The sequence below is a fragment of the Colossoma macropomum genome, unplaced genomic scaffold (genome assembly GCF_904425465.1).
Source record: "Colossoma macropomum unplaced genomic scaffold, Colossoma_macropomum, whole genome shotgun sequence".
In the NCBI taxonomy this organism is placed as follows: domain Eukaryota; kingdom Metazoa; phylum Chordata; class Actinopteri; order Characiformes; family Serrasalmidae; genus Colossoma; species Colossoma macropomum.
In genome coordinates, this window is record NW_023494790.1 from 10,393,369 (window position 1) to 10,418,772 (window position 25,404).

Sequence of the window (25,404 nt, forward strand, 5' to 3'; positions counted from 1 at the left end):
CAATTTTATCGTTAGACGAGTCTTGATGCCACTCTTATATTCTAAATAGAACTGTCAGCTGAGTGTCTTTCTTGTGGCCATGCGCCTGTAAATCCCTCACCATGTTCTTGTCTGTAAACACAATAGGGAGTCCAAAAGCGAAGCCCATCAGAGAAGGAAACACAAAAACACCTTGGAGCCAAAATGTTGAAGTTGGGGTAAAAAAGGAGCTGGTTGGCTGCGGACAGAAACATGCAACTTTCTCCCTGTGGTGGATGTTCAGCTTTTCTGTAAGTCTTTTGTTCATTCAGAGCGACATGCACAGTTATATTCATGCTTGACTGGAGACAGCACCACCAGCAGCTTTTCTTCAGAGAGACAGAGGGAGAGTGAGAGAGTGTCGGAGGAAGAGAGGGATGTACTCCTTAATAGTTCCACTAAGGGAGTTTTGGGGCTGTTAGATGCTTCTATTCCACTGAATAATGTTTGAGATTGCTCTGCTCTCTGCGGAACAAGGCTTTCAGGTAAACAAAATTCTCTTGGCAGTACCAGCTACTCTCACATGTATTCATTATTCAGTTTAGGTGCTTTTTTTAGTGTGATAATGAGAATTCTTTATTCTGTGCAACTTCTGAATACATGTTTTGTGGAACATATCTATAGCAGATGTGTTTTGAGCCAGGTTATTCTGAACTACTAAGAAAATCTAGAAAAGGAACACTTTATTGTTCCCTGGTGGGAAACTGAGGTGCTAATGATGCTCTCCAGAGTAAAAAAGTAAATATGATTTCTTAAACATGACAACGGTAAATAAGTAAAATCAAGCAAAAATGACATAAAACTGGCATAAACAGGATTCAAACAAATATCTAAATGTTTTTTCTCCCTTTCTTTGCTTCTCAGCGGTTTTGGCATTTCAGTTCAAGGCATTTGTTTGGGCTAAAGGCAGGATTTTTTTATGTTCCAGGCGGTTACCAGGGCAGCGGTAGAGAAGGGTATTTAATTCTGAATGTGTGAGTCCGTGTGAGGGTCGCCATGGATGTGAAATCTGAGAGCTGGCAACGGCCACCTAAGCTCAGGCAGGATGGCACCTCTCACCTGCGCAGGACCCCAGAGTGGAGGAGATCTGGAGATGAGAGCTACTGGGAGGGCCAGGTGGCACAGGCAGATAGGCCTCCTCGTGCAGCTCGTCCACAGAGCTGTATCGAAGGCAGGCTGATGGATGACTGGCTTCAAACTCTTGAGATGCTACAGGCTCACCCTGTTCAACAGCAGGTCCCCGCATTTGTCGACAGAACTGCATCGATGCCTGTTCTTCCAAGCAAGATGATCACTGGATCCCTAAACTACTCAAGTTATCCATACTTCCAGAAAAGGGAGTGGACCCCCAGTATGAGCCCCAGCCCTGGAGACAGCTCTCTGGACAGTCTGGACTCACTGGACTCTCAGTCTGGACTAGATACCCAACATAAGGCTCAAATTAAGATGGCACCCAGTGCTCAGAAGGCCAAACTGTGCCGCCTCGCTCCGGTCAGGATCGGCTGGCTTCCCCTACAGAGACACGTTGTAATGACGAGCAGCCCGAACACTGCCCATCACCATGGTAACACCAGTCAGGTAAGAGCTATGGTGTAGAATGAAGCTACAGATCTATGGATTATGTGACTGCACTCTTATTAGTAATACATAGGGATGCATGATCGAAATCGGCTGAGATTGGAATAGGCTGACTTTTTGCTCCAAACATGCTAACAGCAAATGATCACTTCATTATTTTGATTTTGGCCAATTTGTGTTGCAGTTTTATGATGTAAATGACATGAGGCAGTTAAGTGCACTCATGATGCTGCTACACTGTAAAACATAATAATTGCACTAACCTTTTTGGTTGGTTTACTTTACTTATTTGTTAAATTACCGATACAAATGTAGTTACACATACAATTTCTTGTATAATCTTTAGTTACTAGTCACTAAATCTAGTTAAGATCTGTAAATATAGGTCTAATTTGAGTGAAATTTACCTCAGATTGATGGAGAATGTGTTGTATATGGTTCAATATAGAAGGTTTTTAAAAAGGGTTCTTCATAGCACCAAAAAAGGTTCTTCTATTGTTTCAAGCTTGACATCGTAACCATAGTGTAACCCTTTTTGGTGCTGTATAGAACCATATACAACACATTCTCCATTAACCTGAAGAACCATTTCACCATGCAATAAACCATTTCACCATGCAAAGGGTTTTTTGAGTGTTCAGGTTCTAGAACCACTGTCTTTACTAAAGAACCTTTGAAGAATCACCTTTTTTAAGAGTGTAGAACCACATTATAAAATGAAGCTCTGTGATGATGCTAGGCGGTGTGCCCCTGCATTGCTACAAAGCTTTATAATTTATGTTTAATGCTTTAGAAAGCATGATATTTGTTTGATTACTTTAGGACCTAAAACTGGGCCTTTTACAATGCAAGTCTGACAAGTTTGCAGTAAACACAGAAGCCCTGAAATGATAGTTCATCAAAATTGAACTCAAACGCATGTTAGCCTATACATGTTTGCTTCTATAGTTTTGTACTGGAGCTGCAAGGCTACTGTAGCTAACAAGGAATGGAAGCTTATAAACACAGATTTGCTTTGTGCAAAGTGAATGCCTAAATCATCTCACACTTGTTGGGGTGTAAGCATCTATTGTCTGCCGCTGCATTCGCTCCAGTGCAAAGCTAAAGGAGCAAACTTTGGACACCAAACGTGTCTTGGCTGATTACGTTTGGGACAGGTAGAAAATCGTGTAAACATTTCAACTCAAAAAATGCACCCAGTCCTGTCAGCAGCCCTCCTCTTCTTCCCTCTGTTTGTGTCTCTGTTACACCCCCATACTGCAAAATAGCCTCCACTCTGCTCTACAGAGAGAAAGATTCTAAATAAATCACGCTCCCACTCCACTCAGGTTTGATTTAACACCGCCTGTATAGTTCTCTCAATCAAGGAGAGAGGAGAAGAGAAAGAAATGTGTAGAGATGAAAGGGAGGAAAAAAAAGAGAGCAGATGATGGCAAAGGCAAATGAGAAAAATGGAGAGGGAGTGAAAAAGAAATCAAATATATCTGGCAAACAAGCAAATGTAGCGAGTGTCTGGAATAAAAGAGCTGAGTCAGCTCGGAACAGGTAGAAGAGCCATTAGGTCCAGTTGCAGCCAACACTACAACATCAAACACCACAGAGCAGACGAAGCGAGCCAAGCGGCCACAGTGGAACTGCACAGGTGTGCGGCTGACCTGTTAGTTTAGAGGTTCACTCACATACTTAAAAAGCAATTACTAAAGCCAAATTCATGCTTTTAGGACACTTTACTCAAAGCCCAAAACACAATTTGTTTTGTAAACAACACATTTTGCCTCCAGAATGCCTGAAGACACCTGGTACCTTTGACCAAAACAAAGTAATCAAAGCAAAAAAATGTAATAGTTCAGTACATTCGCAAGTTTACTTGGTCATTGTCCAAAGAAAAACTCAACCAAAACATCGTTAACATTCATATCACATATCAGCACCACAAGACACCAGGCCCAGAGGTGGGTAGAGTAGTCTAGACCCAAACTCAAGTAAAAGTATTAATACCTGAATAAAATTTTGACTCAAGTAAAGTAAAAGTACACACTTAAAAATGATGGTTCTTCAAGGGTTCTTTAGTAAAGAAAATAGTTCTATATACAACCGTGAACACTCAAAGAACCTTGTGCATGATTAATTGATTCCTTGCATTGTGAAAGGGTTCTTCTATTGTTAAAAGCTCATAACAATAGAAGAAACCTTTTTGGTGCTACATAGAACCCTTTTTATAAAGGTTCCATATGCAACACATTTGCCATCAATCTAAAGAACCCCTTCACAATGCAAAGAACGCTTTAATCATGCAAAGGGTTCTTTGAATGTTCATGGATCTATGTAGAACTATTTTCTTAACTTAAGAACCGTAGAAGTGGAAGTATAAACATATCAGGTCAGAGTATAAAGAATAAACATATTAGGTCAAAAACTACTTAAGTACTGAATAACTTATTTAACTGCAGTGGAACTACTTAGTAAATCCAGCATCTATGTAAGTATGTTAGCATCTAGTTTGTTAGACTTTATTCTTCTCGTATTGGGATTCTTTTGGTCTATAATAAAAGGCTAAAGCTCCAGGTCAGAGGTGACCAATCTCAAAGCAGTGCAGATGTTGTCATCAACAAGACATAGTGAAACTAAACACAGAAATTAATTAGTAACTAGATATGAATTGCTAAAATGTAACTGAGCCAAAAGTACTCCTTTACTCAGTGATATACATGAGTAGAAGTAAAGTATAATCATTTGTACTCAGAAGAGTACAAATCAATATTTTACTGAAGTACATATACGTGAGTAAATGTAACTAGTTACTACTCACCTCTGACCAAGTCTACATATCACACATCAGCACCACAAGACAACAGACAACGGGCCCAGAGGTGGGTGGAATAGTCTAAACCCACACACAGATGTGAAAAATATACTGGTAAAGCACGCTAACATGTAACAATGTGCGCAGTACTTGTTTACTTATAGTTTAGACTATAAACAATGCTTTGAGTTTTTGTATACATTTCCTGTGGTTTGGCATAATTTCTTAGAAATAGTATCACTTCATTCATATTCTGTTGCAGTACTGTTTAGTTTGGTTTCATTTTCAGATGCAATACTCTGCCTGCAAGCACACTGTGAGCACACCAAGGGAAGACTTGGGTTTAGAGCAGGGCTGTAGTCAAGACCACCTTTATCCAGTCCAACACAGTTCCAAGAAGATGACTAGTAGACAAATGAGATTGAGTTTGAACCAAAATTGAGACCCCCCCCCGACGAAAAAAAGGCCTATTTGAGGTCAAGCCTTAACTTCTTTAACTGCTTCCAATACACATTTCTTTGTCTTTTCATATTGTTTGGTGGTAAAAGTCACACATTCACTTGAGACAGCAGACTTTGAATTTTAGTGTTTAGTGTTCATTTTCCTGGACTGTTCAAATAAACTACAAATTTGAAAAAACAAATAAATCTAATTTTTTAAAGCAGTACTTGGTCTCAAACGAGAGATTAAAAATGGCAATACCAATTGTGAGATTAAGACTGTCTGAAAACAAATACTGTCCAAGGCAAATCCGAGACAATAGAAACAACATCTCAAGTCCTGACTCAAGAATGAGATCTGAGTCAAGTACTACAGCACTAGTTTAGAGTTTAGGTCTAAACACTTACCACCAGACTGCAGGCCACCATCCGCTACTAACATAAATAAGTGATAAACCACTTCTTAAACTGTGCTTAACTGTCTGAATGTTATAGGACTGTAGTTCTAGGATTGTATCTTCTTTCAGGTGAAACTGAAGCCTCCCATCACGCCTGTATTAAGCAGCAGTTCTGTCAAAGCACCTGGATCAGAATCAGGAGGTAGGCACCATCAAAGCTCTTTAACTGTAAAACATGAATAGCATTGAAACACATTGAATGACTGAAGCCATAAGAAACTATAAATGTCTGTAATAAGGCTTAACTTTTTTCTTAACACCTCCACATTATGCTGTGATCTCGGTGTTAAATATATCTCACCACAAACCTCAACCACAATGTGAAAAAGATTTGCTGTTCTGTCTGAAAAGTGAGTTAATAAAAATTTATGGTCAAAACTTCCAATAGTGATAGAATACAAAAGCAGTACTACAAGTACTGAAATATTTCGAACACTTCATGGAAAATGATTGGCATGGTTGATTTGAAAGGCTTGTCATAAATTCAATTATGCAGGACGTTTTAGGCATATTTAGTCTGACAGAGAGAGAGAGACAGAGACAAAGAGATAAATATGCTCTGAGCGCAGATTTTTTTGTGAATGAGCTGTTATGGGGAATAAAGCTCAAATCAAGGGGCTCAGTGTAGCATGTGTGACAGCAGCAAGCTTGATTTTTCTCTCTTGTGCATTCAAAACTGGCAGCCGGTGTGCTCTATGCAGGTTTAGATGATTATAATGACTAATTCATTTCAGCTTGTACACAGTGATTTGTGTGCAGGGTTACACTTTTAACTGACAGTAGGTGTACTTATATGAGGTTCTGAACACTGCAGAGCTGAGTCCTGTTTCAGTAGTTTTCATTATGCGCTTGCCAGCTTTGACTTACTGCTCATATCCCATACTATACAAGTTGTTAGTTGTGGTAGAAGGGGAGGTGGGACAACAAGCACCAGATTATTCAGTCAGAACACACTCACCCAGCTAGGTTAGCCTCAGTGTGCTAATTGAATAGCCATGCAAACATTGTAATGCAAAATGTCTGAACAGAGCATATATAAAATGTGTGAATGATTGTCTACCTATAAGTTTTGATGTAGAACTGTGGTGTATTGCTGCTTTTTTGTCATTAGCTGTGTAGCTTTAGCTTGCTAAATAGCATGCCAGCGGAATAAAGTGATGAAGTTGTATCAGCTGTCATTTATAACAGATGGAGCACACTCTTGAAAAAGATGGCTCTTAAAAGGTCCTTTAGTAAAGGGAATGTTTCTATTTAGAACCATGAATTCTAAACAGAACCATTTCACGCTTAATTGGTTTGTCAGATTGATAGAGAATATGTTGTTTATGGTTCCATATTCAGTATTTTTAAAAAGGTTCTGCAGAAAACCATACACAACATGTTCACCATCATTCCGAAGAACTAGTTCACCATGCAAAGATCCATTTAAGCATGTAGTCCTATATAAAGCTCATGGTTCTGAAGAGAACCATTCCCTTTACTAAAGAACCCAGGTAGAACCATCTTTTTTAAGAGTGTAGTTTGCAACCTAAAGCCCAGCAAATTGAATGTGATGGTTTAGTTTACTGCTGGATAATTAACAGCCTTGTTTACTGTTTTTTGGGGTTTGAAAAGGGAACTGCTTCAGTCCCCGTGTCAGGAGGTTGTGTAGAGGGGGGAATGCCAGACCATCCAATCATCATGCCCCACTACTTTGTGTTCATTTTCCTATAACGACAGGCAGCAACAAACACAGTCTAAGGACATGCAACCAGGCCAGTTGGACACCCTTAATTGCCCTTAGGTATGAGTGTGTGTGTGTGTGAATGTGTATGTCTGTCTATCTGCCCTGCAAAGGACTTGCAACCTGTCCAGGCTGTTTCTTGCCTTCTGCCCAATAAACGCTGGGATAGGCTCCAGCACTCCCCATGACCCAGAAGAATGGGCAGCTTAGAAGATGGATGGACTTGCTTAGATGTCATTTTTGCGGCGTAAAAGGCTACGGTTTTTATATGCATCACTCCATATCAACTGTATTTCAGGGGTGTGCTGTATGTTGTGTGAAGGTATATCAGTAGACATATTTCTTTAATGAGTAGGTATGGTGATGGGCTGTAAATGTGGTTCTCCTGTTGATGCTCTCTTGAATGTGGAGCTCCTCTGGACAGATTTACTATTCTGTGAAGTTTACACTGCACCCACCCATTCCCCCAGCCCCCCTGCCCCACTGTGGTTTTCGGGTGCCAGGCTAATGATTTAATTCTGGTGCTGGACCTGCTGAGGTCTCATCCAGTGAACTTTACTTGAGCTAATAAAGTAATGGAACAGCCCTTAATGTGGGGCTGGGATTCCCCTGAGAGTAAATGGTGAGGCCAAGCGGACGAGGGCTTGTTAAAATGGGTATTGAAACGGTCAGTTGAAGTTCCAGGCTGCTGTTTTTAATGTGAAGGTGCTCTCCTTGGTTTTCATGTAGAAGCTTTCCGGTTTGAGGGTGGTAGACTCGGTGTCACACACATGGACGCTCTTTAATCACAGTGATAAGAAGCACAGCAGCTGCTGGTTACCGTGGCACTTATGTTCAAGTGTTTACTGTGGAAATGAAGATCGCTAATGCATCAAGGCCTCCCCTTCTCTCTCCCCCTCTCTCTCCATATGGTAGTTTACACTGTCAGATGAGAGGAGTGTGTTGATCTGTGTGTGTGTGCGTGTGTGTGTGTGAGCGTGTATTCGGGTACTTACTCAGCTCTCCAAGCATAAGCAGTGTCATTAAGTCATGATGAGCGGCTAATGGCTAATGTAGCGATGATTAGAGCAGGCTGCCTCTGTCACTCAGGAGCACTCGAGGTTGCCAGGTCTTCTTCTTTTTAAGCCTCCAGAACCTTCCCTCCCTCAACCCTGAGGAGAAGCAAATCACCCGAGCCCCAGTGGGCCGAGTAAGCAACACCTGAACTATTGACACAAGTCCAAGAAATCAGTATGGACAGGGGAGCTGTTTTCCTCATGCCTGTGGGCTGTTTGACTGTCGAGTGTTCACTAATGCAAGCAATGATTTCTGTATTGGAAACAACAACAACAACAATCCACAGTTCACCTGCCAGCTGAACTGTCAATCAATGACAGGGTCATGTCACCATGGTGACTGGGACCTTGTGCAGTCCATCATTCAGAGGTGCACAGCAAACGACTGTCTCACATCTGTCAGGGGAAAAGTGCTCCCTCTTTTGTCCTCTCCATCTTTCTGTCCATCTTTCTCTCCCTCTCTTATCTCTCTCTTTCACTCCGTCTCTTTCTTCTGTCTCTTTTTTTTTGCTTGCTCCCTTTCTGCTCTCTTCCGCCATATTTCTGTTTCTTTCACTTTTTTACTCTTTCTCCTACTGCCTTGTTCTCTCTCTCTTCCTCCCTGTCTTTCTCGTTTCTTTATCTTATCCCCCTTTCTTGCCCCGCCCTCTCGTTCTCTCTCTCCCCCTCTCTCTTTCTCTCTCTATTTTTCTGTCTTTCTCTTTATATCACACTGTTTCTCAATTTATTCTCCCCTTTTCTCTTTCTCCTCTCTCCCCTTTTCTATCTCTCTGTTTATTTCTTTATATTTCTCTCATTGTGTATTTTTAATATATTTTTCTTGGTCTCTCTCTTTTTTCTCTCACCATCGATCTTGCCTCCAATTCTTGCCCCTCTTTCGTTCTCTCTCACCTCCCTACCACCCATTCTCCCCCCACCCTCTTTCTTGCCTGTGTGGCCCTTTCTCCTCCTCTCCGTCTCTGCCTCCACCTGGCAGTTCAGTTTAAGTGTACACATACTCATTTCTCATGTCCTCTCCTTGTTGTACCTGAGTGTGATGATGCAATGCTGGTTTGGTGAGCATAAGCATGTGCTCTGTTTTCTGTGTAAACAGACACAGTGTGAGAGGGAAGGTGAGAGGAGTCAATAGGAGCTCTTTTAGTTCTCACACACAGAGAAAATGAAATGGCTCTTTAATCCTGTACACGCTCAGCTAAGCTGACGGGGCCTTCCCTATACTCTCACACACAGACAGGCCAGCTGAGTGGAGAGGAGTTGGAGTATCTTCTGGAGTCCAGCGGCCTTGGAGGATCCCTGAACACAGCTCTACACAGGTAATTACACCAAAACATTCTCCACCCCAGCCTCGGAGACTGCTTCCACAGTCATTTTTCTGTTTACTCTGCTAACCTTTTCTGTTCTTAATGTTTTTACACTATATGGAAATGCCAGCTGCCCTTGACGTTGTGTGAACATGATGAATGGACCAACATAAATAAATACCCACATCATTAGACCAATAGAAAGTCTTGCCACATCAACTTACTTTTTCTAGAAAGTTACCATTTTAGAGATACAAGATTTTGTTCTGACAGCAACAAATTGTAAATTGTGTTGTGACAAAATGTCAAGACAAATATTTAACACAAGCGAAAGTATTTGGTGAATGAATGTGTTTCTGATTCCAGAGCAAAGGAAACACAAGATGGTGCCGCAGTTTGAGAATGCTATTCTAAAACAGTGTTTCCCAGCTGTAGCCCTGGAGCTTTTCTTGCACTGCATAGTTTTGTATTTTCTGAGCTTTAACACATCTCCGTTAGCTAATTATCAACCTTATTGTGAGCTGAACCAAATGTGTTAGAGCAGAATGAATGTTATGCAGTGGAGGAGGGTCCCCAACACAAAAAGTATGTGTAAAAAAGTACTATATTGAAAATATATTGCAATCTGTTGTATGTATATTTTGAAATACTGTATACTGACACCACATATCCACATGTTGCATTTTCAGAGGAGAGAACTTGAGCTGTAGAATATCAAAGTAAACATTTGTTTGTAGTGTGAAAAGGGGTTATGAGACTTTTTCAGAGATTCCACCTGCAGCCTTTTTCTCTTAAAAGCCCTATTGTAATGACATGTAATAGGTTGAAAACAGTGGCTTACGTTTATCCAATTTCTTAATTCAAATCAATGCTGTTACAGGCTGAAAAGTCTTGCTCATGTGTAATCAGTTCACATAAATACAGGAATCTGAGTGTGTCTGACATTCATTTTCAAGTTTAGAATCACCATTCAAAATTTTGGCATCACTGTTTTAATTATATAAAACTAATTAGTTAAAGATAGAGAAAAACTGTGAAGATGGAAAGCTGTGAAGAAAGGAGAAACTTTAGTTGTGTGCATGAACAGACATATAGATGATTCTCTAGTGGCTAAGAAAGCTGTATAGTATTGAGAATAAAGTTATACTAAAATTGACATCCACAAGGCCAATAACTTGTCAAGGAATTACTATTAACACTGTAATAGTAATTACAGTGAATTATTTATCCATTAATAACATCTTGATGTTTCCTAAGAACTTGGAAAACTGAATAAAACATATTGAAATAACTTGCAGCTCATAGTATTTCAAGCTGCACTGTGAGTTACTATAGAATATATTATATCGCAGCTGTAGAAACAAAACCTCGTATCTCCATTTTTGTTGTTTTTCAGTTTTTGACCTCATTTGAAAATGCCTGTGGCCCTTTACATAGTGTGTTAATTCCACGATGAACGGACCAACAGAAATGGCCCAAAATCACCTGGAAAATGTCTGGTCCCATTGACTTACATTAAAAGTAAAGTGTGTATTTTCCATCTCCTGTAAAGTTACCATTTTGGAGATATGAGGTTTTGTTCCAACAACAGCGATATGTAAAAATAAGTGTGGTGCCCTTCTCTCATTCCTTGGAAAATATAAAGCATCTTACAAATATAAAGACATTGCTTTTTCAAGTGTGAACTTTATTAAAGTAATTATCATAGATCTCAGACCAAGAATGTTGTAACCTTTAGGAAGGAGAGATGGATTATGACTACAATTCCTTCTTAAAGTTCCCTGATGCATAATTACAGAAGCTGTACTGGTATTCTGAGCCTCCTGAAGGCAAGAGCTGATTGCATTCTTACTCAGAGAAACCTGATTAAGACAGACTAATACAGGCTTGTGCTGCGTTCACCATTTTGTCTCTTCATCGCGTTGGTTCACTGCTGGACATCAGCAGTGTCAGGTTACTATGTGCGATTCAGTTTCTCTCTCTCTCTCTCTCTCTCTCTCTCTCTGCTCTCTCTCTGCACACACTCTCACTCTTAGAGCATGGGTGTGTGTGTGTTTGGCATGTTTTCTGTTTATTCTGATGATGGGAATTCATTCTTTCTTTCTTTCTTTCTTTCTTTCTTTCTTTCTTTTTTCTTTCTTTCTTTCTTTCTTTCTTTCACACTGGCCCTCTCTCTTCTTATTCCCTTGGTCTATCCCTCACTATAAAACATGCTCTGTGGAGAAGAGAGGAGAGCAAAGGGTCCGGGAGAGAAAGGGACAGATAGGGTGAGCCTAGCTTGTGGAGAGAGAGAGGATTAAAGTGAAGAGAGAAAGAGGAAGAGGAGTCAGAGATGAAGGTATGATGATAGACTGAGACTGGGCACTGGGGGAGAGGAGTTGGACATCTGATATTTGAAGAAACTCAGAATTCTGCAGATGATGGACAGCCATGATTTCTTTTCTCTTTCTCAGCGCAATGTGGTTTCAGGGAAGCGAATACAGAGAGAACACGATGCACAGGGCAAAGAGAAAGACTGAAAGAGACAGACAGAGGACAGAAGAAGAAAAAGAAGAAGAAGAAGTGTGTGGAAAGGCTTTTGAAGCAACTCATTTATTAAAGCTTCAACAGCAGACCTTACATTCAAAAGTGTGCAGTCATGTGCAAAAGTTTGGGCACCCCAGATCAAATTATATTTTGTGGATTTTCTTTAAGTCAACTCATCCTCTACAGAGAGCACACCTCTGCACATTTTAATGCACAGCTAAAGTTTATTTGCTGAATTGAGTGTACCGGAAGAAATAAAACATAAAATGTGGTCTGTGCAAAAGTCATGGCACATTTCAAATTTCAGATACTTTCTTTTCAATTGCCAGCCTAGAATTGATGCCCAGCCCTGTATATTACTTTCTCTGGCTGTTGTCAACCATATCCTTTTCGTTGACATGTATCAGTTTCTTTTTTTGTGATACATCTGTACATTTTCCAGTCATTTTATCAGTTCTATAATGATCCAGCTTTTCCCCTGTTTTTACACATTGTTTGCATAAATTATGGCGTTTGTAATGAGCTATGCTATGCAAAGCCTTTTTGTGGCATTAAAGAAATATTCCAGTGTATTTCAACCTAATCTATATCTGTCACATATGTACCATCAATTACCACAGACAATAATTTTAACATGTTTCCCTGTGCTTAGAACAAGACAGAAAACTCACTGACATATACTTGCTTATAAGAGAAGCCACTGGGTTGTTGCTGAATACCTGCTATAAATGTGTGAGTTACCCAACAATAACATTTGAAATTACAACCATTTGATTCAAACATGAGAAAATGTCTTAACAAAGCTGTTCTCATGAAGTTTTAACCAACTTTCAAAAACACTGGAGGAACACATAAAAAAGCAAATCATTTTCCCAGAGGTTTTCTGGTATCTTTGTGCAATCAGGCAGGAGCTTGTGAAAACCCCACCCACACTACTGCACTAGTAATGTATTGCCACAGTTCCTTTTTTCAGAAAACGCCCACCTCTGAAAGAACAAGTACAGCTTTACAAGAATTATTAAGTTCATTGCTGAAAATTGAACAACTATCTGGTGGCATCTTGATATGAGTATGATATCGGTTAGTTTATAATATAATACACAGCATAAAATGTATATTGTGGTCTAAGGCATTCAGAGACACTAAATAATGCAGCTGGATCAATACCTCCACTGTCTTCAGACTTATTCCTGTGAGAGATCTGGATTGCTTGTACTCACACTAATAGAGAAAGAAAGAAGGAGAGAGAGAAAGAAGATATTAGCAGATATCTGGAGAAAACAGAGGACAGAGTAGGTATAAAACAGAAGAGAGGGAGGTGAGAACTGAAAGCTGAAAGATCTGTTGTCTCTGTTACTAGAAGGCCAGATTCTCTCAGGTTCTCTGAGCTAGCAGCTTCTGGGAGATTCCCTCTCTCTATCAGTTCCTGTGACTGTCTCCATATAGTGGGTCATTGAGAATGACCCAGACCATAGCTTGGCTCTGCACACCAGCTTAAAGATGTTGATGTGGAATTTGCGTAGCGTACAACCCGCCCACATGCTTCTCCGCCTGACATTCATTAGGCAAAGCGGTGTTACTGTGAAGTGCTGAGAATCGGAAATAGGGAAATAAAATCTCTTGTGATACTTGAGCAAATAATAAAGATGAGTTTTGGCTTCAAACTTAATTAAATTACCCTTGAGTTCCCCTGACACTGGAGTGGTTGCTATGGTAACAGTGAAAGCCCCTTCAGGTCTTGGAAGCAGCAGAATTGAAATTTTTGAGTGAGCTTATTTCCGAGCTCGTGACTGTGTAAGCGATGAGCGGAAATAAGCCCCTTTGTCCTCATAAAGTGCAAATTCCGGGTTTTAACTTGTGTGAATCTCATTTTGCTCTGCCAGGCCGCTGGTTCAGGGAACCGCGCTCCAGTGGAAAGAGACCACGAAGTGGCGCATGACCCTGCCAGCAGGGGGCAGATGCCTCGCTCTCAGAACAGTGAGCTTCAACCCAACAGCCTTATGTGGACGACTCCAGTGCGGAGAAGAGGGAGCGTTCCACAGTCGTCTTCCTTCACTGATGGCAGTCCTCCTCCCAAACACAGCAGCTCCATATCTTCCATCACTATTACCTCCAGGAAGGTCGTTCGATCCTCCAGCCTGCCAGACACGAGCATTCCTCCTCAGGCTGGAGGGAGGGCACCGAGCCCGATGGCCATAAACAGCCACCAGACAGACCTTGCAAAGTACCCACACAGCCAATACTCAAGACAGGTCACTCCACGGAGAAAAGCTGTGGTGGTCAAAGTTACAGAGCAGAGAGCAGAAAGCAGTAGAGTCCTCCAGGCTTGTGATAAAGACAACCCTGTCGATACTTTCCCCTGTCATCAAACTCCTGGAGAAGGCTCATCATCCTCTAAACTTCCCAAGCGAAGGAGCCCTTCCCCTGCTATCTCTAACCTGACCAGCGTAGAGAACCATACCACGCCGGCCCACGTAAGTGTACCTGCCAGAGATAACTTCCCACCAGGCATTTCTAGTGTGGCCAGCAGAGATTCCTCAGTTCCCTCCACCCTGACCACTCCAGAAACCTATCAGCCAGTGGTGCTCAGGAGAAAAGCCACCATTGTGAAGGTGGAGCACAGAGAGAGCTACAGGAGTGAGGCCAAGGGGAGAGTGGAACATAGGCACAGCTACACCGAAGGCTTCAGAGCCACCCGATCTGTAACATTCACAAGCACTCCATCATATGCTAACACTGAACCATTGCTAACTAATGAACCCAGTCTTGCTGAATCTGCACAGGCAGGGAAGAGTAATGAGAAGGTAAAAGAACTCCATAGATCTACACTATCCTTTCAGCTGAGTAGCCCATCCTCCAATGGACCACCCCTGGATAACTCACACAGCCCTGTGGGTCACAGACCCCGCAGGCCTGCTAGCTGTTACGCTAGTATGTTTATCCCTCCTGAGCCAAGTGCCAATGATTCTAAAGATCCTGGATTTCAGAGCACGAGTTCTGCACTTCCCCAAAAGACAAATATTGACCCTGGGAGCTCCACTGGCAGCAGCTCAAACAGGCGCTGGAGCACCGGCGGAGGGGCATGGAGCCGTGACGAGATTTACCCAGGGAGAGGCAGCTCTGCTGGGGATGTAGGGCAATGGCAGAGAGAGTCTGCTCTCCTGGGGAACCAGCAACCTTTAACTCTTATCAAAGTGCCAGGTAAGAAATCTACCCAGAGTGTGCACACATGGCTGCATACAGACTTAGACCTACCTCATCCATTGTATAGCTCATATCAGCCCCAACAGTTACGCAGAATCAAAGCTTATGCCATGAAAATGCACACTGGTTCTGTTACGAGTGAGCATGCAAACGCTCACACGTGCTCTGTGCTCTCAGGTTGTACGATTCTCATGTTCTCTTTGATGTATAATTGATGTGTATTACAGTGAGTGAGGGAGTGGAGATGAGAGTGAGGTTTTAATTGAAGTTACACACAGCGGATATGTGCATTGCTGCCTTCTTTTCAAATAACAGTGCCCTGAAGCGGATCATTACCACACCTCCTCTCCCTCTGTCTCTCCCTCTTCTCTCTCTCTTTCATTCTCTCATTCTCTCATTTTCTCCTCTTTTCATTTTCCCACGCACCTCTTTGCATGCATAATCTATTGCTAGCCTGATTCCTGCAACGCTGCGGTGCTTCTTGGGGAATTTAGTACTGCGGAAATCACAGGCAACAAACATTGCAGTAGCCAATCGGAACTATACACATACTTTACATGCACATGCTGTACACATAAACATACAAATCAATGTACACATGCACATATACTCTGACGTTCACAAATACAGTGTTGTGTACTTTAATAAAGTGTACTTTATATTAATCATACTGACACCAGTAATAATACTGATTCATGATACTGCTACTTGTATAAAGTACAGATCAGCATTAATGGAGAAGTGATCGTTTCTGACCACATGATTTGATTTGGTTACCATTTTTCACTAAAGTGAGAAAAGTTAGAATTGTATTTTGACCCCAAAAATCTAGAGTGAAGAAACATTCTAAGTAAGATCTTCTCTTCATCTCATTTATCTCTCCTCGACTTGGTTAAGTTCTATTTGTAATCAGACTGAGACTTAAAGGGGAAATCCATTGATTTTTCCAAATTCCTGCATTATTAAATCAATAAGATTTAAGCAGAGTCAGTCAGAGTGGTTTGATGTGAAATGCCCCATTTTCGAGAAACTTACTGAGTCAGTGTTATTCACAGTGGTGGTGATAGGAACCAGACATCTGAAGAGTTTAATGCCTCTGAAAGCTCCCTTACAGGAAGTTATTACACGACTGATCATGAATACACAGCCTGATGTCTGTGACATTGTTTTACAATAGTTTGCAGATAAGATTTTGGCACAAAATGTAAATTTTAAAATCCATTTGTGTTAGAGAAGTACATGCAGGGCATTGTAAAGCAAACTAGTATCCAAAGAAAACAATTTTTTTCTGATTGGCCATTATTTTACCAATCTCAACACTATATATAAAAACCTAGAAGACATGTGTAGACCCACCGGTTATTTTGGACTGTAAAAACATTTAGATTTATGGCATTTTGGCAGACGCTCTTATCCAGAGCAATTTACAATTTGATCATTTTACACAGGCAGGCAAAGGCAATGTTAGGAGTCTTGCCCAATCATGAATTACTTTGTTTACATCTCAGAAAACGTTCAGCAAGCTAACACTGTAGAAGGATAACTTATTGGGGAGTGGGTTAGGAGAAAGAGGTCAGAAATCAGTAATTCTTTATTAATACAACATCGCTATAACACCTGCTTTACCTCTCTTAAAACAAAGAAAAGTTGATCTTAAGAAAGATTTTCTTTTGAGTATATACTTTCTTGCATATTAAATTATAAGCCTTATTCACCAATATCTTCCTAAGTTTTTTTTCCTAAATTTGTTCTTGATAAAGAACTTAAGAAAAAGTCTATGTCAGGTTCATGACATGTTCTTAAACTGCAGAACCGCTCACACCTTTGTGTTCTTAAGTGGGTGTAGATTTTGTTTTTATTTAAGAACAAATCCAAAATAAGCAAACACTGATGAATGTCAGAATTTGTGAAAACTGCACAAGTGGGTTTTAAGAAGAAATTTCTTCTAATGAATGGTCGGTGAATGTGGCCCGATATTTGATTCTAACATTTACCTTCACCACCTTCAGATCAATGTCTTTTTACACCCCTATTGCTGACAGCACCTCATTGTCAACCGTGGGTTCTTGTTTCAGAAAGCTCAGCTGATGCCACCCGTAATGCTGTAGTGGCTCTGAACGCAGCTGCAGTTATAGCCAATATAAAGTGGCAGAGCCAGCAGAGAAAGAGAGCGCAGTCCCACAGCAGCACCAAGGGAGACATAGACCCATTATCTCAGCGCAAAACTGCAGGTAACTGCACATTTCCTCCTCTCCACTGTCCTCGTTTTGGTCTATTTTCTCTTGATCTGTTGTCACAAAATGTTAAATACCTTTAACGTAAACATGTGATTATGCATTTTATGCGGCTATTGTTGGCAACTGAGGCCTATTCATAAACTGAATATGGAAAGAAGGTACAGTGTATTACTTTAGCACTAAAGAAAGATCATCATGCAACCTATTCTATGAAGTGATAATATTTAGACAGATGTAAACACACCCACTTATGTACAAGATGCTATTAACAACATAAGAACAAGAACATTGCTATCGTTGTCGCCGCATCGTGCCTACATGCTGTTCTGAACTGGCAAAGTTACTAAGAGACTACGATGGCTCATTCAGTGCTGAACAGATGTAGATCTGAAATGGAAAAGCTTTTAATCTATTAGCATGCACATGACTTACATTAATGGTATTTAATTAATTAATTCTTCTGTAGTTAAGGTTAATTATTTAACTGACCTTTAGATGTTAATTCAAGTTTAATGAGCGTGAAAGTAGGATTAAGTAGGTGTAAGTAGAACATGTCATTAAGAGATACAGGTGAGTGCAGATTCCTCTACTTGTGTTGCCGTTAAGACTTGTATATAAATTTATGGCTTGTGACTTATTTATAAGGGCTGCGCTGGGGAGATTTAAGAGTGAGGCTTGAAAGACACTGGCTAAAAAATGGCCTGGACAATGAGTGTCCTTTTGCTCTGTCCATGTCATGAGAGAGATAACAAATGTGCATAATGTTGGTAATAACAATGTTCCATTAGCTCAGACAGTTCAAGAGGTTATTGTTAGCCCAGCTGATGCACTGACGAAAAATAATGCATTGAATTTACTTCATTCAAATTTGTGCATGATTTACACATGAATTAAATATAATGCATCAACACCAATATTGCAGAAAGAATATATTGTCGCAGTTGGAACAAAACCCTTCCAAAATGGAAACTTTTCAGGAGAAGAAATAATGTTTTTAACCTTTAATGAGATTTAATGGAACCAGATGTTTTTCTAAGCAGTTTTAAACCATTTCTGTTGGTCCATTCATGGTGATTTTTTCACACAATCTAAAGTGCAGTTCAAGTTTTCATATTATGTCAAAAAATGGAAAAATTACAAAAATAGAGATACAAGGGATATAAGGGAACATAATGCCCCTGTAATATTCTTATTAAGTCTTGTAAAGTGAGTAGCTGATGACTAACTAACTGCTTATTACTATTCTATTAAGCAATAACTAGAGTAAATCAAAAAAAATTCCAGAGCAATTTTATTTTTGTATTATACATCATAATCTTGTGCATGATATTTTAGGTGTATATTATTAATAATCCTTATCACACCAATGTCTTGCAACTGACTTATCAAGCCAATAACTGCTTATTTAATGTCTGCTTGTTACTACTTTATTAAGCAATAATAAGAGTGGATGAAACATTTTCAAGAGTGCTTCTTTTTGTGTAATGTACATCATTATATTGTGCCCAACCATTATCTGAGCATTTATCCTATGGAATATGCTCATTAATGAACTTGTAATTAGATACCTAATTAGTTACAAAGCATCTCATCTTATTTTCTTCTTTTTACAGGATTACTTTGGTATTTTTTATCCATATTAATATCACAATAGATCAATAGTTTAATAACTCAATCACTAATTGACTGTATGGCTCAGATTTCTAGTTAACATTTATACCTAAGAAGGTGTTAATTCACCCTAGTTTCTGCGTAATAAAGTAATAATTACATGACAGTTACTTACCAGCTACTGGCTTAATCAGAGTATTACAAGTGTTCTGGAAAATGCTTAATTCAGCCATTATTGTTTAACAAATTAGTGACGAGCAGCCAGTCAATTACCAGCCACTGCTTTGTTAAGGCTTAACAAGAGCCTTATAAAGGCATTATAATGCCTCTGAAGTGCTACATAAATATGTCATTTATGTAGGAATGATGTATAGGTTTGAATTGAGTAAATTCAGTGCATTACTTTTGTCAGTGTGGATACTGCCGCTGACCCTAACCCAAGCTGTTTGAGACAGACTGTCCTTAGATTTGTCTAATGAAGTATATTCATATGTGTGATCTCACATCAGAGCGAGATGGAGGTGATAAAGTGTGTAATGGTGAGCAGGGTCCAGAAGTGGACCTCTCTGTGGAGAGTAAGACAGCAGCGTGTGTGAAGCACTGGCACGCAGAGTTTGTCCCGTTGCAGACCACAGACAAGTCTCCATCAAACACAGACACACTCAGTGTAAGTCGAGCTCTGACTTTGGCTGTGAAATGAGATGAAAGTAGTAAGTTTGTATGTCGTACATTTATGTACACTTATATTTATACGTATATCTCAGTTCAGCAATGCAAATATACAAACACTGTAAATGTACTGTCAAAGGTACCGAAGTGATCTTAAGGTCAAATTGCTTGCCATAATTGAGTTTTAAAGGTACACTACATACACTTTCCCAGCAAAAAGGGGCATATTTATACATTTTCATAACCTAAAAAAACAGAAAAACTGAGTCAGTGCAACTTGAAAAATATAATTTGTATAATATAATCTGTTAAGAGTATATTAATCATCTATTTAGGACCACTCCAAATAAAGCCTCAACATAATCTGTCACAACAACTTGACATTTGCCATTACACATCATAATAATGTCAGTCATGGTTCAGGTAAAGTGTTACCTTGTTGTTGTTCTTGTTATTATTATTATTATTATTATTATTACAGTATTGACAGCAAGCACTTGCATACACACTATGTGTGTGTCTCTGCAGAAGGCTCTAGAGCAGCGACGGCCAGACTTCATCAGACACTCACAGGCCAGAGTTCAGGCTCTGCAGAAACGAGCGCGAGAGAGGCGACAACTACACTCACACACACCAACACAAACAACTATGCAGAGACAGAGAGGTGAGCAACAAACACACACACACACACACACACAGTTTATCAGTGCTTTTATAGCCTTTGATATTTAAACTGTTGCAGTGTTGGGGGGTGTGCACTATCAGAGGTGTGTGAAATGCTACACAGGATGGTGAGCAGTACGTGAAGGTGAAATCTCTGAACCTGTTGATAACATCTAGGATGCTATGACACAGGAGTGTTCGCCCTCTGCTGGACAGAAGTGGCAAATACAGAAAAGAGGCCTCATCAGTGTTCAATATCGACATAGAAACATTATTATATATTATATTATTATCGGCATAAATCATTCTTCAGGGAACAGCAGATCTCACACCTTAGAAACAGTGAACTACACTGCTCTGAAATCAAACTGGATTTTAAGCTATCTTCATACTAGAAGTTAGCCTTTTTGTTGATTTGTGGGTCAGTCCTGAGACTGAAGAGTGAGTGGATCAGGATTTCTCTCTTTAAATTTAATTTCTTCTCTTTGCGTTTATATTTTAGAGAAATATGATCAACATAATCTGGGAATTACATTAGATAGTCTATCTTCTCTTCTCTGCTTCTTCGAGAAGATTTGGAGGACCTAGTTTGCTAATGCTTGAATGAATGCAGTATCTGTTTTGCAGATAACATTTTCAAATCCCAGGACAGAAGCATCTCAGGGAAAAAACAACAGCAACAGCAGTTCAGACAGTAAGTTTTAATCTTAGCTGTATTAGACTATCTCTCTCTCTCTCTCTCTCTCTCTCTCTCTCTCTCTCTCTCTCTCTGTCTCTTTTCGACTCTTTCTCTCTCCATTTATTCTCTATTTATTTTTCGTTTATTTTTCAGTCATTATCTCTCCATCACCTTCCTCTCTTTTTTACTTTCTTACTAAATCTCTCACTATAACTTTCTTGATCTCTTTTCCCCTCTTTCTCTCTTTCTTTTTCACACCTTCTCTCTTCTTTCTCCCTTCTTTCCCTGTCTCACTTCTACTCTCTCTTTCTTGATCTCTTCATTTCTCTCTCTCTTTCTTGATCTCTCTTGGTTTCTCTCTCTTACTCTGTCTCTAACTCCTATTCTTTCTCTTTCTTGATCTCTCTCTTTCTCTGTCTCTCACACCTATTCTCTTTCTTTTTTGATCTGTCTTCATTTCAGTCTCTTACTCCATCTCTGTCTATTTCTTGATCTCTCTTCATTTCTCTCTTTTTCACTCTCTGTTTCTTGATCTCTCTCCATTTATCTCTCTTGTTCTTTTTCTTACACCATCTCTCATTCCAGCTCTCCCTTTTGATCTCTTTCCCTCTCTTTTTCTCTCTCCTTCGTTGTCTCTCACTCTTACCTTCTCAGTCACTCTCTCTTTTTCCCTCGATCTCTCACTCTTACTCTCTTACTCTCTCTCTCTCTTTCTTACTCTTTCTCCATTTCTTCCTCTCTCTCTTTTCGGTTTCACTCCTTCTCTCTCTACTCTATCTCTCACTCTTTCTTTGTCTCCATTTTTTCAATCTCATTTTTCTTTTTCACTCATTCTATCTCCATTTCTCCCTCTCCTTCTCTCTCTTGCTTTCTCTTTCTTACTCGATCTCACTCTTATTCTTTCTTGAACCCCCCACCTTTCTCTCACTCTCATCCTCTATATTTTCTCATAGCCCTAAAGTCTCTCTCTCTCTCTCTCTCTCTCTCACTTGCATCTGTCTGCACTTCATTTTGAGTGTGTATCGTTTCTATCTATGCTGAAGGTGAGCGTGGTGTTTGGGGTCTGCAGGGCTTTGCTTTAATTGTGTTTTCCCTCCGTCTGCTTGTTTCCATGCCGCTGAATAAAAACTCATCTGATCACTCTGTGTGATTATGCTTCAGGCTGAATTTAGAGATAGAAAGCCTCTAGCGAATGATCCTGCCTGATATTGATTGAGGGAGTTGAATGGACCAGTTTGGCACTTCTATTGACTGGCTGCAGCTATCAGCTGTGCTGTCGGACTGATAAAGCAAGTCTCAGTGTCTGAGAAGTTCCAAATGCCCTCCAATCTCTCTCTATTGTTAGACTCGGTGAACATAATATATGTGGTAGAGAAACTATTCAATTCAGACTGTTGATAAGGTGTTGAATTTTCATCTGTTCCAAGCTTTTTCTAGTGATGGATCAACATCGTATCAGTGTGTCTGTCAGATTTACTCTGTGGAGATTCAGTCTCTAACTGAGCTGACTGAGTGTGTGAGGATGTAAATAATAGCTCTTATGTTCTTTCAATATGATTTACGCTCACTACTGTGAAGTTTCACTATGAAATATATACCACTGTGATATGTCACTAAAGTATACACTCACTACTGTGAAATTTCACTGATATACTCTCATCACTTATTTTTCTAAGATATAAACTCACTACTGTGATATTTCACTATGATACACACTCACTACTGTAATATTTCACTATGGATCATTTTAGCAAATTGGCTCAAACTCATATTTCAGATTTTCACTTGACTTGTACTTTGGACTAAAATTCTTTTGCTTTGAGTGACCTTAATACCATAATTATGTTTATTTTTTAAACAAATGATTGATATGTTTCAGTAATGACAATTTTTACTAATTTTAAGCATCCTTTAAAAAAAGCTAGCCAGTACAGGACTAGCAAACAGCTTTGAACGGTTGTACACACATTTGCCCTCATTCACAGAAATATTTTTTTCTTAAACTTGTTTTTGAGAAAGGTCCTAAGAAAAACCCTTAAAGCGCAGAATTGTTTGCACCTTTGTGCCCTGGAGTGTGTATAGATTCTGTTCTTACCTAAGAAGACATTGATGAACGTCAGAATCTTCATAAAAAAAGTCCGTAAGTGGGTTTTAAGAAGAAATGTCTTCTTGAGAACAGTTGGTGAATGGGGCCTATTGATTTTCAGACTTTGGGACACATTTAGCTCAAGACAAAGAGATCTAAGTGCTCACCAGGGACAGGGATGCAAGTCTTCATTTCCTGCTCTAAAATGCAGGGGTGTGGCTAAAATAAGGCTCTGCCTGTGGACTATGTGTTTTGGTAGTGACATGAAACAGTGAGACAGCCAAAGTTTTTTATTTATACATTAAACTCACGATAATCGAGTCTTTCGACTTCATTTTAAAAGAAGTCAAAAAGATCTTTTAAAAAACAACAGTGAAAACAAAAAATGAAAGAATGATTCAAATGATTTTGTATATATTTACTTATTACTATCTCAATTAATGCTTTGGGTTTCAATAGATCGTAATAAAATTATTGGTGTAACATAACATGTTTGTTATTAATATTCGATTCAGAGGGCTGTGATGCGATTATAAAACGATTATCGATGCATATTGATGCATCATTTTTTTCTATACAGGATTTCTATTTTCTCACTGTCTGAGGACTTGGTAGTTTTGAAACAAAGTATTTGTAATGATCCATAATGAATTGTACTTCCAATATCTTTTATTAATAAATCAAATGGAAGTGATGTGGTAAGTGAACTAGAAGGCTCTCATTCACGGCTCTTGTTTGGAGCACGAGAAGCTGCTGCCACTCATCTGCGATAAAATGCACAGTTACAGTGAAATAAGATCCAGTGGTAATGGATGTCCACGCAGCGCGTTACAGCCGTCCTGCCGTTTTCTTTAGTGATTTTATAACTTAGGTTTTTACATGTCAGTGCCACTGCTTGGTTGAAAGCGGTCTACTACCCAAAAATAATGTCCAAAAGCAGCTCTTTGGTCAGAAACGGACAGTTTATGAAGGGCTAGAAGATGACTTACACAAAATGCATCAATAGATAGGCTATAGTCTTTAACTGTGCATTGGCAAGGTTGAGCTACACAGCAGGGGTTTCTGGTAAAGTGGCCAATGAGTGTACAAAAGACCAAGTATTAAATCAGGTCTGAAAGTCATAATGATAACTTTATACTCATTTGTGTCTATTGAATGACAGGAATTACAGCCACCTGCCGGAAGTGAAGAGGAGGAAAGAGGAGGAGAGGAGAAAGTTAGCATCTCAGACCAACAGATTGAGGGCCGAGCTCTTTAAAAAGGTATAAGTGCCCATTTAGCCCCTACACACACAAACACTGAGCTCTCTGCTACTGCTATTTGTTGGTAGCATTAACTGGTTGGACAAATTGGATAAAAGTTCAGAATTTCTGAATGTTTCTTCTGAAATTAAAAGAACTGAGAGGCAGTTTGTCCCTCTTTGCTGCAGTAACAGCCTGCACTGTTGGCTGTTACTGCAGCAAAGAGGGACAAACTCCCTCTTAATTCTTTTGATTTCAGAAGAAATGTTCAGAAATGCTGAACTTTTCTCTTCTGGAAAGGCTTTACACTAGATATTGGAACTTTGCTATGAGGATTTGATTGCATTCAGCCATGAGATAATTAGTGAGTGAGGTACTGATGTTAGATAATCAGTTCTGGATCACAAATTCCACTCAAACCTATCCCAAAGGTGTTGGATGGCACTCCATTCTTACAGAGAATGCAGTTCAGCTGCTCCACAGCCCAATGCTGCGGAGCTTTATACTCACTAGACATCATTTGACACTGGACATGGTGACCTTAGGTACATGTGTGTCTGCTCCAGAGCAACCTATTCTGCTGGCATTTCTTTTCTATGGAGATTAATCAAGCTTTGTGCATCAGCAGTGCATCTGAAAGTAGCTGAACTGACTACTTAGTAGGGCTGTCTACAAACCTTTGGACATAATATATTTATAATTCTAGAGACACTGCTCTGTCAGGATCCAGGATCTGGTCTGGAGCAGGTGCTGCTGTTCTGAAAATCAATGCTAGTTCATGTTTTTATGATAGCTAAGAAGTATTTTTCATCACCAAGTTCACCTTTTTAAAACCTTTCACACCCCATCTCTGCAGAAACATGCAGCTCAGCACATCAGTTCATTTCAGAACCTAAATGCTCTACTGCTATAAAAGTGTTGCAGAAACATCTCAACATAAATTCAGTCCATCAAAACATCAACACTGGAGTCCCTATAACACACTCTCAGGTATGAAAAAAGGTATGAAACTGTCGCTGGGCTGGTATCCTCAAGGGTACATCTCAGTACCTTTAGTCAGGGAACAAAATTGTTCCATAATCCATTGAATTATATTTTCTAAGTTGTATTGA

The 25,404-nt window shown here is 39.7% G+C and overlaps 1 protein-coding gene across 3 annotated transcripts in view; it reads left to right on the top strand.

Moving 5' to 3' along the window:
• Nucleotides 1–244: 244 nt before the first annotated feature.
• cunh10orf90 (chromosome unknown C10orf90 homolog) overlaps nucleotides 245–25,404 on the top strand; it is a 28,740-nt gene continuing 3,580 nt past the window's right edge. The window contains exons 1-10 of one of the 3 annotated variants that reach the window (XM_036572086.1): nucleotides 245–503; nucleotides 883–1,596; nucleotides 5,367–5,439; nucleotides 9,306–9,388; nucleotides 13,786–15,103; nucleotides 17,182–17,337; nucleotides 19,464–19,621; nucleotides 20,152–20,287; nucleotides 20,914–20,980; nucleotides 24,214–24,313. In XM_036572086.1, the coding sequence (XP_036427979.1) occupies nucleotides 1,015–1,596; nucleotides 5,367–5,439; nucleotides 9,306–9,388; nucleotides 13,786–15,103; nucleotides 17,182–17,337; nucleotides 19,464–19,621; nucleotides 20,152–20,287; nucleotides 20,914–20,980; nucleotides 24,214–24,313 (2,673 nt within the window). In that variant the 5' untranslated portion in view covers nucleotides 245–503; nucleotides 883–1,014. The remainder of the gene's footprint in view (nucleotides 504–882; nucleotides 1,597–5,366; nucleotides 5,440–9,305; nucleotides 9,389–13,785; nucleotides 15,104–17,181; nucleotides 17,338–19,463; nucleotides 19,622–20,151; nucleotides 20,288–20,913; nucleotides 20,981–24,213; nucleotides 24,314–25,404) is intronic. The other 2 variants (XM_036572085.1, XM_036572087.1) reach the window with 2 other exon arrangements.